The 13812-nt window shown below is 40.5% G+C and overlaps 1 protein-coding gene across 2 annotated transcripts; it reads right to left on the minus strand.

Annotated features, from left to right (window-relative positions):
• Positions 1 to 218: 218 nt before the first annotated feature.
• On the minus strand, positions 219 to 13026 carry tnfaip3 (tumor necrosis factor, alpha-induced protein 3). 2 transcript variants are annotated; one of them, XM_055635912.1, is made up of 9 exons: positions 12751 to 13025; positions 12235 to 12544; positions 6907 to 7097; positions 5961 to 6108; positions 5602 to 5772; positions 4413 to 4593; positions 2697 to 3721; positions 1819 to 2036; positions 220 to 771 (listed from the first exon to the last, which is right to left on the minus strand). In XM_055635912.1, the coding sequence occupies exons 2-9, from the start codon at positions 12539 to 12541 to the stop codon at positions 496 to 498; spliced, it is 2517 nt and encodes an 838-aa protein (XP_055491887.1). In that variant the 5' UTR covers positions 12542 to 12544; positions 12751 to 13025; the 3' UTR covers positions 220 to 495. The 2 variants fall into 2 exon arrangements, with proteins under 2 accessions (XP_055491888.1, XP_055491887.1); XM_055635913.1 differs by having other exon boundaries at positions 219 to 771; positions 1819 to 2033; positions 12235 to 13026.
• Between the last annotated feature and the right edge of the window lie 786 nt (positions 13027 to 13812).

The following is a 13812-nucleotide window of genomic DNA, read 5'->3' on the forward strand; positions in this document are numbered from 1 at the left end:
CAGTAAGAACTCTTCCAAGGTCAGAGGTAGGTGAGAAAGAATAACCATAGATAGCATCCTTTGAATATGATACGGATTAATTCCAGATAATTGTTTAAAAAAATCATTCCAGTAACATTTACCTTTTGGGATATTCTGTGTTAACACTGCCAAATAGCCCAACAAACAGAAAATGACTGAGAATGCAAAAAAGTTTGAGGAATAAATTTGCTTAAGCTTTCTGAATTTCATAAATAATTTATTAGAAAGTTGTTTTCCATGTGCAAACATTATTAGAGTTATAATCAGAATTAATTCTATTTAGTATAAAGTATAGAAGAATGAAAATTAATTTTATGGTTTCTCAAACAGAAATCATGAATATAATAAATATGTCAAATCGAACAATTTTATTAGGTTGTTAAGAAAGACTTTCATTCTGTACTTTACTCTCCATGAAGGGCTCCAAAAATAGTGAGTCCTCTTGCCCTTTGTCTCTGCTATTTGCACTTTGATTTACTTTCTCCGGTAACTGGAAACGAAAGCATAGCATTCATTACAATATCCGTTGCACTTATTATTCCCAAAATGTTCACAGCCTGTGGCACGACAGTGCTGCTTTGGTTGATTTGAGGTTGGATCACGGGTATTGCCATGACCATCTTGTCGACACTCTGGGCAAAATTCATGGTCATTGGATGTTACATGGTTATTGCAGGAGTTTCTTGCACACTTATTCCTCCGATTATTCGACTCGCTGTGATCAGTAGGCTGAAGATAGGCCGCCGCATTCTACAGAGACACAAATTAAAGAAACTGTCATTTAACTATAAACACTGCGACAACTGCACAAAGACAAGCACCTCCTTTTTGTTCACTTCATGACAGGCCCTTGATAAAAAAAATATTATCCAAGTTTAAAGAGCAAGCACTGTTGGCTTGATCCAATAATTTTGATATGGAATTGTATATTTTCCAATGTGGGATAAAATTCAATATTCATAATATAAACATTCTATTTGCATTGCCCCTTTAGGTACACAAAACCACAAAGTATTTTGCAGGAAAAAAAAATGGTCACATTAAGAAATGTTAAGACAAAGGACCAAAGTATAAGGTCTTAAGAAGCAGTAGAGAGGTTTAGGGTGTGAGTTCCAAAGCAATGGGTTTTAGTAGCTGAAGATTATGGTCAAAGAGTGTGGGGTAATTAAACCTGGCATCAGTCAAGAGGCCAAAATTGAAGAATACCAATATCTTTGAATGTTGTGTTGTTGAGGGAGATTTCACAGATGGGAATTGGAAAACAGTGGACGAATTTGAATGGGGTTTGAGGTTTTAAAATTGAGACACTGCTGAGGCAGGAGTGAAAACCTAGAGAGGATGTGAACTACAGCACGAGCTCCAATTACATGGTTGGAAAACACAATGTGGGAGGCCTGCCAGGATTGTGTTCCAATAGTTACATTTAGAGGTAACAAAGGCATGGATAAGAGACTCAGCAGCAATAATTTTTCTACATCAGTGTAGATTTTCAGCAAGTCAACTAATTCCTAAAGGGAACCTTTTCAATGCAGGGAAACAGTGAAGATGCAAGACAAGACCCCAATTTCCTGCACAGCCAATTATTATAATTTTAATTGTGAAAGGAATCAATAATCAAACACTGGGACTGGACAAGGAGGTACATTGTCAACTTGCTTAGTTTGTTGGGCCAGATGCAAGGTGTGAATGACCTGGATGTGGAACAGGAATACACAGCAGAGGGAAATCTTAGATCTCTCACTTAAAAGTGTAGATTAAGTTTACTACATAGATGTGTAAACAGCGTAAATCACTTACTGCGCTAGATTGGCTTTTGGATCCGGTTGCTTCCCTGTATCTTTGATACTGTGTTTCTATGAAACATTTTTGACAATATCCTTCAAAGTGACTGTTTCCAAATGTGCTGCAGTCTTGTCCCTGACATCGAGGCATGTTCTGAAATCTTAGATCACTCTGAGGTGGGCGGTGAGAAGACTGTGCGTTCCGGCGGTTCTGACCAGCTGAAGAGCTATCTTCTTTTAAAAATGAGGATAAAAAGATTAATATGACATTGCTTCAACTCTTCCATCAACCCTGCACAACTCAAAACCATTGCATAAATTAAAGAAAAACAAAAACTACATATTCTGAACAGATGCAGCCCCCAATCTGTCACTTGCTACTGATTATATTGGCTTGTTTATAATTCCTCAGACATTTAAGGAAAAACTGAATTTCATAGATTAACAACTACTGCCTAATAAGCAATGGTATGCAGAAACAATTAAAATATGTTGCAACAGGATAATTATCATATACCTTTCTTACATATATTGATTAGAACCTGATGAAGTATTTTATTTCAATCAAAATTAATCTTCCTAGAAAACAGAATTCTCTGCCTCACAAAGTAATGCCCCTAATAAGAAATACATAAAGAACATGAGAATGGTGAAAATACATGGCAGAGATTAAACACCACATGGGCACAACTCTTCCAGACAGCCAAATAGTTTACACAAACTAGGGTCAAAGTCATACAACATGGAACAATGATCTTCAGCCCAACTTGCCCACATTATGACCTATCTACACTAGTCCCACCTGCTTACGTTTGCCCCATATCCCTCCAAACCTATCCATTTACCCGTCTAAATATTTCTTAAACGTTGCGATAGTACCCGTTATAAACATACCTAGGCTTCCTCTATACCCAATGTAGCAGATGGTGCAGTAGCCTTGATTTTCTTTTGTTCCAAAATAGTGGCATTCAGAGGTTTTGCACAGTTGGAAGTCTCCATTTGGTTGCTCAGGGATACGGTGTTGTTGCGTGGTGTCAGGAAGTTGTGGTTCAGTGGCAGAACCCCAGACGGGATCTAAAGGGTGTTGATCGCCGGTTGATGGGCGAGCCACATTCCTTGCAATCTGACTCGGGTCGGAGTGCGATCTCTCATGCCCTGAACATTGCGAGCCAGAGTCTTTACGCGAGGATGAAACAATTCCTTGAAATGTCTTTAACAAGCACACATTACACAATCCATTAATCGTATTCCTGGTGTCCTGATGACAACGACTACACTCTTGATGCAATGGGTTACCTGCACCTGGTTTAGTCCTGGTGTTCTCCTGTGGCGAATCCAACCTCGCAGAGCTGATCTCTATGCGATAAGGTTTTCTCAACTCGGAGGTTCTATTATCAGAAGCATTGTTTGGTACCACAGTCCTCGATTGAAAGCAGCGTTCACATAATCCATTGTGCTCCACGTTTAGCGTGAAGGGGCAATTGGGAACCTTGCATTTCATGGCGTTCGTTTCACTGAAGAGAGCAAGACTGGGGGCTGTTGGGGGTGCGGAGCGAGGCCGGGATGACTGCTCTGGGTCTGGAGACACTGCAGCAATAACCAGCTTAGTCCGAGGAGGAGAGCACCCCTTCTTTGTCTGTTGTCCTTGAGCTTTTGCTTTGGTTTCAGTCTTTACAACCTTTGCCTGCTCAAAGCATTCGTGGCAAAATGGCTTTGTCTCTATAGAACAATAAAAAAGACATCCGAACGTGGCACACTTTTCTTCAGTGAGAGACCCTTGAAATATGGTACCTTTTATTTGTACCCGGTTGTGAAAGGGCCCGTTTACATTCTTCTGCCACCTCTTATACTCATGATTCACCAGCTGATAGTAATCCTCCACCAAATTTAAGTCCTCGGGGAGGTTGCCTTCGTCCAACCTGAAAGCAGAAAAACAGTGTGATTGAGAAGCGTCCCATGTTACTCCATGAGGAGCAAGAATCTCACACTGTTTGTACAACCGTGCCTGTGTAAACCAGACTGGATTGTGGAATTGCTGAGAACCAGCAGCACAATTCCCTGAATAGTGTGCCCCATCAATCCCAGAAAACTGCTGACATTAGGGGTGTAAAAAGGATTCAATAAAATTGCGATGGTAACAACTTTAACGTGATTGAAATTTGCCTTGCAACTCAGAACAAGATACACTGAAATTTACAACTTGACAATGCAAAATAATTGAAAGTTAGAAATTGTTTCCAAAAGTTTGAAGCCATATTGCAGAAGGAGTTATATATAACACATCTTAACAAGATGAAATTCTCTCTAATAAAAATCAATCAAAAACAAATCAGGGGGTGGGTGTATGGAACAAACTGCCAAGTGAGGTAGTTGAGGCTGGGACTGTTCTAATGTTTAAGAAACAGTTGGATAGGTACATGGATAGGACAGGTTTGGAGGGATATGGACCAGGTGCAGCAGGTGGGAGTAGTGTAGCTGGGACATGTTGGCTGGTGTGGGCCAGTTGGGCCGAAGGGCCAGTTTCACTTTGACTCTAAAAGTGTTTCTAATCAATAAGTTGTGCTAATAGATTTTTTTTTAATGCAATTAATCAGCAGGACATTTACTCACTTAGCAGCTTTAATTAGGTGGATAGTACCAAACTCCAGGCCTGGCACAGGTATTTCAACCAGATTGAAGTATTCTTCCAACAGCTTATTTTTATTTTCATCTTCTTTTGGTAACAGGAAGTGGATTGCAAAATCTTCAAATCTTCTACTTCCATTGTGGACCAATGGAACTGCAGAGATTTCTGTTTAGACATAAACGTTTTCATTAAGCAACATGTTCTGAACACCTTCCTGTGGAACAAAAGATTTACAGATTTGTGGAAACCAGGTCAGAGTTATACTCTCCGTTGAAGTAACAGATGAGTAGACAGCCACGGTAAATAAAACGAGATGGATCAACAGCGCATCATATGCTTATTCGGTGTTTTGTTCAGGAAATGGAATTTACATTTTGAAGCAAACAGGAAATGGCGAACCCTTAATCAAGTGTTGTGGTATGTATTCATCTCCAGGTTATCTTATCTTTCTTGGGTTACCTTAAACCCAGAGCCTGGGAGGGGGGGGGGTGTCAGCACAGGTCTTGGATTAGAGCTGATGCACTTAAATAACTCTTCCATTCCACCCGTTTGCAATTATAGCCACAATGTTTTATTCCATGGCCATCACAACAGTTATTAACTCAAGTGGGAACATAACAGGCCTTTAGAAATAGAAGCAAGATAATGCCATTTGGGCCCTCATTTCCATGCCATCATTCATTAGTGTCATGGTGCTTTAAAAAAAAAAAAAAAAAAAAAAAAAAAAAAAAATTTTTTTTTTAAGCTCAGTGCCACCTTCCTGCACTAATCCCTCAACTGACTTCCCTAAACTATGAAAGTCTATCAATTAATGCCCTGGTGACTGAGCACTACTGACCTCTCAGGTAGGGAATCCGAAAGAGTCAGATCTTATCTTATCCGCAAGAGTTCTTATCAGTTCTGAACGGTCATCTCTTATTTTGAGACCAGCAATTCTGTGATGGACATCCTAGCCCCAGAAAACATTAATCTACCCTATTTTACTATATTAAAAAAGTGTTCTACGAGTTCACCTATGAATATCCCAGTATCGGCTCAGTCAATTTTGTCACACCCATGCACCACTTTGATCTTCTCTATTATTTCAACATATGAATATGCTGAGAAATGAAAGCTGGAATAAATTAAGATCTAATTTATGTTCATCAAAAGAAAAAGAAAAACAGAACATACCTAGATTCCTGTCTTTGATAGCAACAAGTGGAGAAAAATGTTGCATGTCATAGCCCAATACGATAGGATATTTGTAGCACTCATTGGCCGGCCAGTGCAATGGCAAATAAATTCCTCCAAAGTGCAATGGAGCCAAGCTTGCGTTATTGTCAAAGCTTCTCAACACTCTATCTGTTGAAAGAAGGGATTGTTAAAGTCAATATTGAGTGAAGCATTTTATCCTGAAGAAACAACTTGAACTCTAAAAACCTATCCTAATTTCTATGTTTCTAAGCTATCATATAAACTCTAAAGAGAGTTGCGATTTTCTCTTGCCAATAATTTCTACAACATTTTTTAAACTGCCACTAAATACGCACCTGCAATCACAATGATTGGTCTTCTAAGAATATTGGCCAGTACAAATATATGGATTTCTTCCAGTGATTCATATGACAGTCCATGATGGTCCGAATGTGAAGTTACAGCTGCCATTTTTACGACTTTCTGCCATTCTTCATCCCAGTTCTAAAGAAGAAAAACATTATGTCAGATGTAACTCGGAACAAACCCACCACGGCAGCAGATGCCATACTTGTTAGCAGCACCTAGAATGTAGGGACAAGGAACTGGAGGTGCTGATATATACAAAAGATTGACACAAAGTACAGGAGTAACTCAGCAGGTCAGGTTGCATCTCTTGCTGACCTGCTGATCTGGCTGGTCAGAGATGCTGTCTGACCTACTGAGTAGAGTCATACAGCGTGGAAACAGGCCCTTTGACCCAACATGTCCACACCAATCAACATGTCCTATCTACACTAGTCTCACCTGCCTGCGTTTGGCCCATATCGCTCTAAGCCTCTTATCCAGGTACCTGTCTACACGTTTCTTAAACGTTGCAAAAGTACCTGCCTCAACTATCTCCTCTGGCAGCTAATTCCATACATTCACCACCCTTTGTACGAAAGTTACCCCTTTGGTTCCCATTATAACATTCCACCCCTCACCTTAAACCTATGTCCTCTGGTTCTTAATTCTCCTACTATTGGCCAAGAGACTGTGCTTTTACCCGTTCTATTCCTCTCATCGTTTCTTCAGCACTTTGTGTCTATCTTTCTTCATGTTATCCTCGGGTGATCCCATCTCAACAGGAACATCCCAAAGGATACTGACATTATTCCATGTAATATTGAGTGATTAATCGCTCTGCTGCTGTGTATTGTGACATACGTTGAATAGTTTTCCAGGCCCTCCCACCCCACAATCACCCCCTTACCCCTCCAAAGCATAACCATCAAACAAACACTCATAGCCCAAGCTTACTTTGGTGTCATAACGAAGTCCCGTAGCGTCAAACTCTTGCGAACGGACAGATTCAATTTCCCAGCGATATTTGAAGTTTCTCGTGTCTGTTTCCATCAGAGCGTCCCAGAGTGTCTTGCGAAGGGTGAGGTCAATGTCCTGAATGCCCCACATGAACTGTGATGCAGCATGCAGTAGGCAGTTCCCGTCACCTATCACACAAACAGAAGGGAGAAGGATTAAAAATGAGTCTTGCAATGAATAGGTTGCTCCATTTCACTTTGGAAAAGGTAATGCAGTTTCCAGGTACAGTAGGCAAGTTTTGCTAAACACCAGAGCAGACATTCAAAAGTAACTGGCTTTTCATTGTCATACGAGCCAGACCAGAAGAGTATTGTTTCACCCACATGGAAACTTAAAAAAAACACTGCTGTAATTCTAACTGTCAGCAATATGCAAGGCCATAGATTTCACCTGAAGTCACAAATTCAACCACAAAATAATAGTGACACCAAACGTAACAAGCTCCATGAAATGTTCCACTTTGAAACGTAAAGGATATTTCCTTCAGTGTTTCTAGTAGTCATTCAGATGACCAAATTCCTTCACTGATGCTACCAGCCCGCTGAGCTTTTCCCTCATCCATCATCTTTCTCCTGTTCAGACAACACCAAACCATAACAAAAACATGTTCTCCGTTGGCAAGAACAATGTTCAATCAGAAACCCGAATTAACATCAGGCAGTTAATTAAAGCAAATTATTTGCAGCAGTGAAATTTGCTATAATTTTTCTGCATTAGAACACAAAACATCTAGTACTTTGGGGTTTATTTACTAATAAAAACCTAATTGTCATTTTGCTTTTGCTGTTAGCCAGAAAACTGGACTAAAGCTTCTCTACATACGAAAGCACACACGCTCAGCATTTCAGTCATACTGAAGACATTTTGCAAAGATGGTTTCTGATGGGACTTTCAAAAGTCCCGAAAAAGCACAAGATACTCCGCAAATACAAAATGTATATATCTGATATTAAAGAGATGGCTCGGGTGCAATTGAAACACATTCCCACAAGAGTCAAGAGAAAAACAGAGCTCCTTGGATCATGCAAGGTTTAACTGAGGAAGATAAGCGAAAAGTAAAGCTGCTTGAGATAAAGGTTGGGTGGTAAAGACTGACAAGAAATATGCTAACTACAAAGAAAAGTCAAAAGGAAAGTTAAAAAAATCTGTAAAGGCAAAGAGAGTGAATGATGAAAGACCAGCAGCCACATAAATGAGAATGTGAAGATGCTCTGTAGACTTAATAGAAAAAGCAGTTGTCCGTGCAGAGGGACTTTTCAAATGGGAACTCATCCATGAATTCTGATGGAATTTTTAAGGTACTAAATGTGTATCCTGTATCTGTCTTCATCAGGAAAGGAAGGGGCTGCTCCCAAATAGTGAAGAAGATAGTTGAATCTCAAGACACCGTATCAGTTACTAACAGTGAGGGATCAGGAAAGTTGGATGAATTTAAAACAGGCAAGTCACCAGGACGGGAAGCATTCCAGGGAGAAAGTCATGGGTTACTGACCATAAACCTCCAATGCTTTATGGATGAGGATGGTGCCAGAGAACCAGAGTGAAGCAAATGTTATTTCCTTGTTCAAATACAAAACCCAGCAACCACAGGCTAGTCTCAGTTTAACCTCAGTGGTGGGAAAGATTTTAGAAACTATCAGGATAAATAGTTACCCAGAGGGATTAAAGTGAGCTATCATAGAGTTGCTAAAAGAAAATAATGTTAAATCAGTTCAATTAAATATTTTGTAAATGAACAAAGTGCTGGAGCAACTCAGCAGGTCAGGCAGTGTTGTGTAGGCGTACAGATAAACAATATTTCAGCTCGGCACCCTTCTTCAGATTGGATCTGAAGTCCCAACCTGAAAAACTGTCTGTCCATTTCCCTCCACAAATGTTGCCTGATCCGCCGAGTTCCTCCAGCACTTAGGCTTTTGCTCAAGATTCCAGCATCTACACCCTCTATTGTATTCAATAAAATGTTTGGATGAGCTAACAGATCAAATAGATGACAGGAGTACAGGTTTGGTGGAGTACGTTGTCTTCCAGAAATCTTTTGCAAAGGCACATTAATAAAACAAAAACATTAAAGGGCCATTGATAGCATGGATGTGGAGTTGGCTACAACAGATAACAAAGGAACTTGATGAATGGTGAGTTTTCAGATTGTGAGCGATAGGTAAATAATGACACTTCCCTGGTAGCAGTGTTTTCGGATCATTTCTTTTAAAATAAATCTATAATGGTGATTTAGTTTGAGGATGAAAGCCCCAATGTCTTAATTGGCAAACAACAAAACTTTACAAACTAAATATAGAATATCATTGATTAACACATGACATAATGGGCAAGTGTTCGTCAGATGCACTGAAATGTGAGGCGATACATTTTGATAGGAAGAATGAGGAGGGACAAGATGGAATGAAGGATTATAGTTTTAAAAGGGGTTCAGGAACAGAGACACCTAGGAATACAAGGGCATAAATTATAGCAACTGGCAGGGAAGGTTGAGAAAGTGATTAATAAGGCATACAAATTCTGGATCTTAACAAGGGAGACAAAAGTTACACAATTAGGGATAGGGAAGTCTTGCAGAATCTTTATAATGTTGGTCTGGCTTCAACTGGAGCATTGTGTTCATGTCTGGTCACCATAATGTAGGATGGATACGAGGGCATTAGAGAGGGTCCAGAAATGATTTGCTGGAATGATTCTTAGCACTAAAGCTACAAAGGTACATTAAAGGGCTGGGAAGAAAATTAAGTATGACAGGAGGCAAAACTTTTTTTAAAACATGGCATGCGATCAGATTCTGGAATATATGTTCTGCATACATGATATGAGGAGATTCCATTGTGGCTTTCCAGAGGGAATTGAATGAATAGTTGGTGGAGAATATTGCTCCGAATACCGAACTACTGAATTGCTCTGGTAGAGGGCTTGGATAAACATGGGCCAAAGGGCCTCCTTCTGAACTGTAAATATACTATGATTCTATGAAATTGTCCCATTCAACAATAAAGTATGTACTGTTTTTGTGTAAGAACATGGAAATACAGTAGAAATGTTATCAAGAATACAAATGCTAAGAATTATTAATCTTGCATAATGATTTTCTTGACCTTTAATGGAAAGCACATGCTGTCCAATTCAACAACACAGGCGGCAGTTTACACGGAGGCTTAAAAATCTGCTTGCAATGGCATACGTGCAAAACCAGTGCTTTTTACATCTATCTTCCTGGATGAATCATATGTAATTTTTTTGTGGGTGGAGTTAGAAAAAGGGGGGGGGGGGGGGGGGGGGGAAAGAGATGGTGAAGAAAGAGAAAGGAGACAAGCATTGTAACTAAATTTAACCCACAGACATACCAACCTTTTAATAAAAGGGCACCAACATGAATCAGTGAGGGAATGCACAGTTCAATGTTTAGACTTCATTTTTTAGAATGGGCCATGTAAAATTCCTGTGTAATCTATGGAAGTTCCAAATAAGTTGCACTTTGAATAATGTTGCATGTAGTCAGTCACCACGATTCTTTAGTAATACATGACTGGCTGACCCCTATTTCATGCAGTGGAATTTCCAAGTGGGTGTGGTTGGGGAGTTTGGGTACTTGGAATGTTTATGCATTACACAAGTCAAATTTGATACAACCAATCGCAGTTGGGACTTTTAGGGGAAGTTTTAATTTTAACAGACACCTACATTCTTCCCCATTTACTATATTTTCACATCCCCAGATACGTCAGCACTGAATCACCAAAAATACCAACATTTCTGAATGTCGATATGTGCATAGCACGCTAGTAGAAATCATTGATTGGAAACCCCATTAATTCATAAAGAATGTTGTTTGCATATTTCAGATATAAATCTATATTCTTTAACGTATATTTTGTTTGCAACAGATATTACCCTATTGAGGCATGCAAACGTTTAATTGCTTAGCTGATAAAACTAAAAATGAAACTACCTAATAAATTAGTCCTGGGCAGTTTCAGAATTAATTTCAAATTTTCAGAAACTGCATCGTGTGACAATGATCATCCAACCATTTGTGCAGAAACACCATGTACTTACAGCGATTCAGTTGCTGTGCTAAATGTTAACATCAAATTATGAAAGAGGATGTAAAGATTGTGCAAGCTTCACTGCCCAAAGAAACATTCAAATTTAATCAGTCAGTTTTTAGTAACTCATTATTAAAAATGAGGCCTAAAAATTTGCACAAACATATCCTGCACGTATTGCGGATTTCACTTCACTTAAATCAGGCAGAACTACCATGAAGGATGGAAATATCAATATGACCAAATTTGCAAGGTGTTCCGGTGCTGAAATTCTTAACTAATCTGCCCACTTATTTGTATATAGATTTTTTTTTTAATTACCACAAAATATGGCCACATTGAAAACGTGGCTTTGGACTTTGAATGACAAATGAAAGCATCATACAAACAATTTTTCATGAAAAACTAACTCAAACTAAACAGTTTTAAAAAGAAACGGAATTATTGTATACCATTCCTTCTTTAGATGTTAGTTTGAATAACAAATACCGAAACGTGGGACCAAAAAACACAAAATTTAGAGTAGAAGCAAACCCATCAGGCCCTTGGAGCCTGTTCCACCACTCATTGAGATCATGGCTGATCTTCGACCTCACCATTCGCCATTTTCCTTAAATATACACAAACCTTTGATTCCCTACTCATCCAAAAGCCAATTGACCTGCTTCAAACGAACACAATTATATTGTCACTCCAGGATATCTCGTATTTTGTTTAACAAATTATAAAAATGGCAGTTCTCCATTCCCCTGGACAGGGGCAATGAATTCACCCTCGTTCTGCTTTGGGTAGATTTACCCAACGAAATCACAAACCAGAAGATAAGAAAGCACACATTCTCCCTGCAAGTTAGTAGTCTAAAAGTCAATATGCAATTGATTGGTAATGATCATATAAATGCAAGTATTTAGAAGTGCGATTATATAGTAAACATATATTGAGAAGGAGCTGGAACTGCAGATGCTGGTTTCCACTGTAGACACAAAATGCTGGAGTAACTCAGCGGGTCAGGCAGCATCTCTGGAGAGAAGGAATAGGTCGAGACCCTTCATCAAGTATATATTAGGGGTTGCTAATGTATTTACAAATGCAAGTATTTATGTGCAATAATACAGCAGGCGGATATTAAGGATTGGTAATGTTTCTATGAATGCATGTAATGAGAAGTGCAATAATACAGTAAGCAGGGGGAGGGGGGAGTTTTAATTCTTACCGTTTGTTTTCAAGGGTACAAGTCTCTTGACCTCTCTGCACCAGTTGAGGCTCCAGTTGCCCTGAAGGGCGTTCTGTTGGGCCCTGTCGAGTAGAGCCTCTTGGATTATAGTCCTGAACTGAGGGCTGAAGTGACTCTGACGAAACAGCTCTACCGTGTACTTGTGCAGCCCCTTGAAATGGTGCATCAATCCATTGGCCGAGGTCGGCTTGAGCAGGTCGGTCTGGATCTTCTCCCTTAGCCTCACGTCCTTGGTCAAGTTGCTGGCGGAGAGAAACTGAGGCAGCAGGTTGCCCTCGGTTGCCATGTTCTGCGAATGAGCGAGTGAGTGAGTGAGTGGGGTAGAGGGAGAGTGGGGCTGCTGCGCTTCCACTCAGGCACACAGCCAGCTCACTGACAAACCCCGGCAAGGCAAGGCAAGGCAAGGCAAGGCAAGCAACAAAGCGCATGCAAACCTCCCCCACCCTCCGTCAGAAACCGCTTGCAATCCTCGCCGTTTGCAACAGTGACATTTACCGGTCGAGCGACGCTCCTCTAGCTTGCAATCAATCCTCTGGCTTGCCCTGGATTTGCTGCTGGCAGTCTCGCCTGTGCCAAGAGATGCCAGACCGACTGCTTGTCGCGGTGCAGGCGGATCGTCTGAGGCGCCTCCTGTTTTCCCTCCGTTCTTTTTGGCGAACCAAGAGAGAAACCAGCTAGAGGAGGGAAAACACGCCGGACTTTCCAGCGGGGATTTCCAGCCTTGGGGCGGAAAGCCTGGGCTGGCCTGAGCCGCCGGTAGGAGGAGCAGCGGAGCAGCGGAGCCCGGTCCGGGCCGTCAACCAGTGACAGGCAGCCGGGCTCTGCATCATTGCTCTGCAAATAGCTGACGAGCCTTTCCTCTGCCAACGCACCGGATCTTGGCCACTCACCTTGCTGCTCTTTTAATCTAATCTCATTTCACCACTATTTCAAACAAACAGCGCATCAGGAATTAAGCTCCCTGGTCTAATTACTCCCGCCCCCCACTCTCAATTGAATCTGCTAAAAAGGCAACCAAACAGTTCGAAATTTGTTGTGTGATTTACTCCCAAACTGTCTTTAGTTGTGTAGGTGGGAACATGCTTCCACTAGAGTCTAGAACCAGAGGGCATAACCTCAGAATAAAAGGACACATCTTTATAAAGGAAACGAGGAGGGATTTCTTTAGTCAAAGAACATGGTACTCCGTAACCATAATAAACAACAAAAAGAAAGTTATGTATAGGGGGGTTGCACGTAAGGTCACTGGGTCATAGGGCTTGACATACGGAGCCGGTCAATCCATCTGGAGGACATCCGTAACTTCCGAATATGGTATTAATGTAAAAAATGCGTACTTTCCTACCTGTTAAAAACCGCCAAAAATGTTGAATTTTTGCGCAGTAAAAAATTGTGGAAGTCGGTGTAAGTGTGAGAGACATGTGCCCAACTTTAGAATCCCAAAAGTGAAGCGAAATGAAGGTAAAGAGAAGCGAGAGCTGAAGGGAGAACAGCAGCTAAAGTGCTTGGCGAACATATCGGAATTGAAAATATTGGGAATTATCGCGTTTGCTCACT

Source organism: Leucoraja erinacea, chromosome 5 (genome assembly GCF_028641065.1).
Source record: "Leucoraja erinacea ecotype New England chromosome 5, Leri_hhj_1, whole genome shotgun sequence".
Taxonomy (NCBI): domain Eukaryota; kingdom Metazoa; phylum Chordata; class Chondrichthyes; order Rajiformes; family Rajidae; genus Leucoraja; species Leucoraja erinaceus.

What these genes read in the sequence shown, in the direction of transcription:
- tnfaip3 (XM_055635912.1), bottom strand. Translation starts at nt 12,541, where the DNA reads ATGGCAACCGAGGGCAACCTGCTGCCTCAGTTTCTCTCCGCCAGCAAC. An exon ending in ACCAATCATTGTGATTGCAG is followed by an intron (nt 5,773 to 5,960) that starts GTGCGTATTTAG and finishes TTCTTTCAACAG; the next exon opens with ATAGAGTGTTGAGAAGCTTT. An exon ending in CACCTAATTAAAGCTGCTAA is followed by an intron (nt 3,722 to 4,412) that starts GTGAGTAAATGT and finishes TTCTGCTTTCAG; the next exon opens with GTTGGACGAAGGCAACCTCC.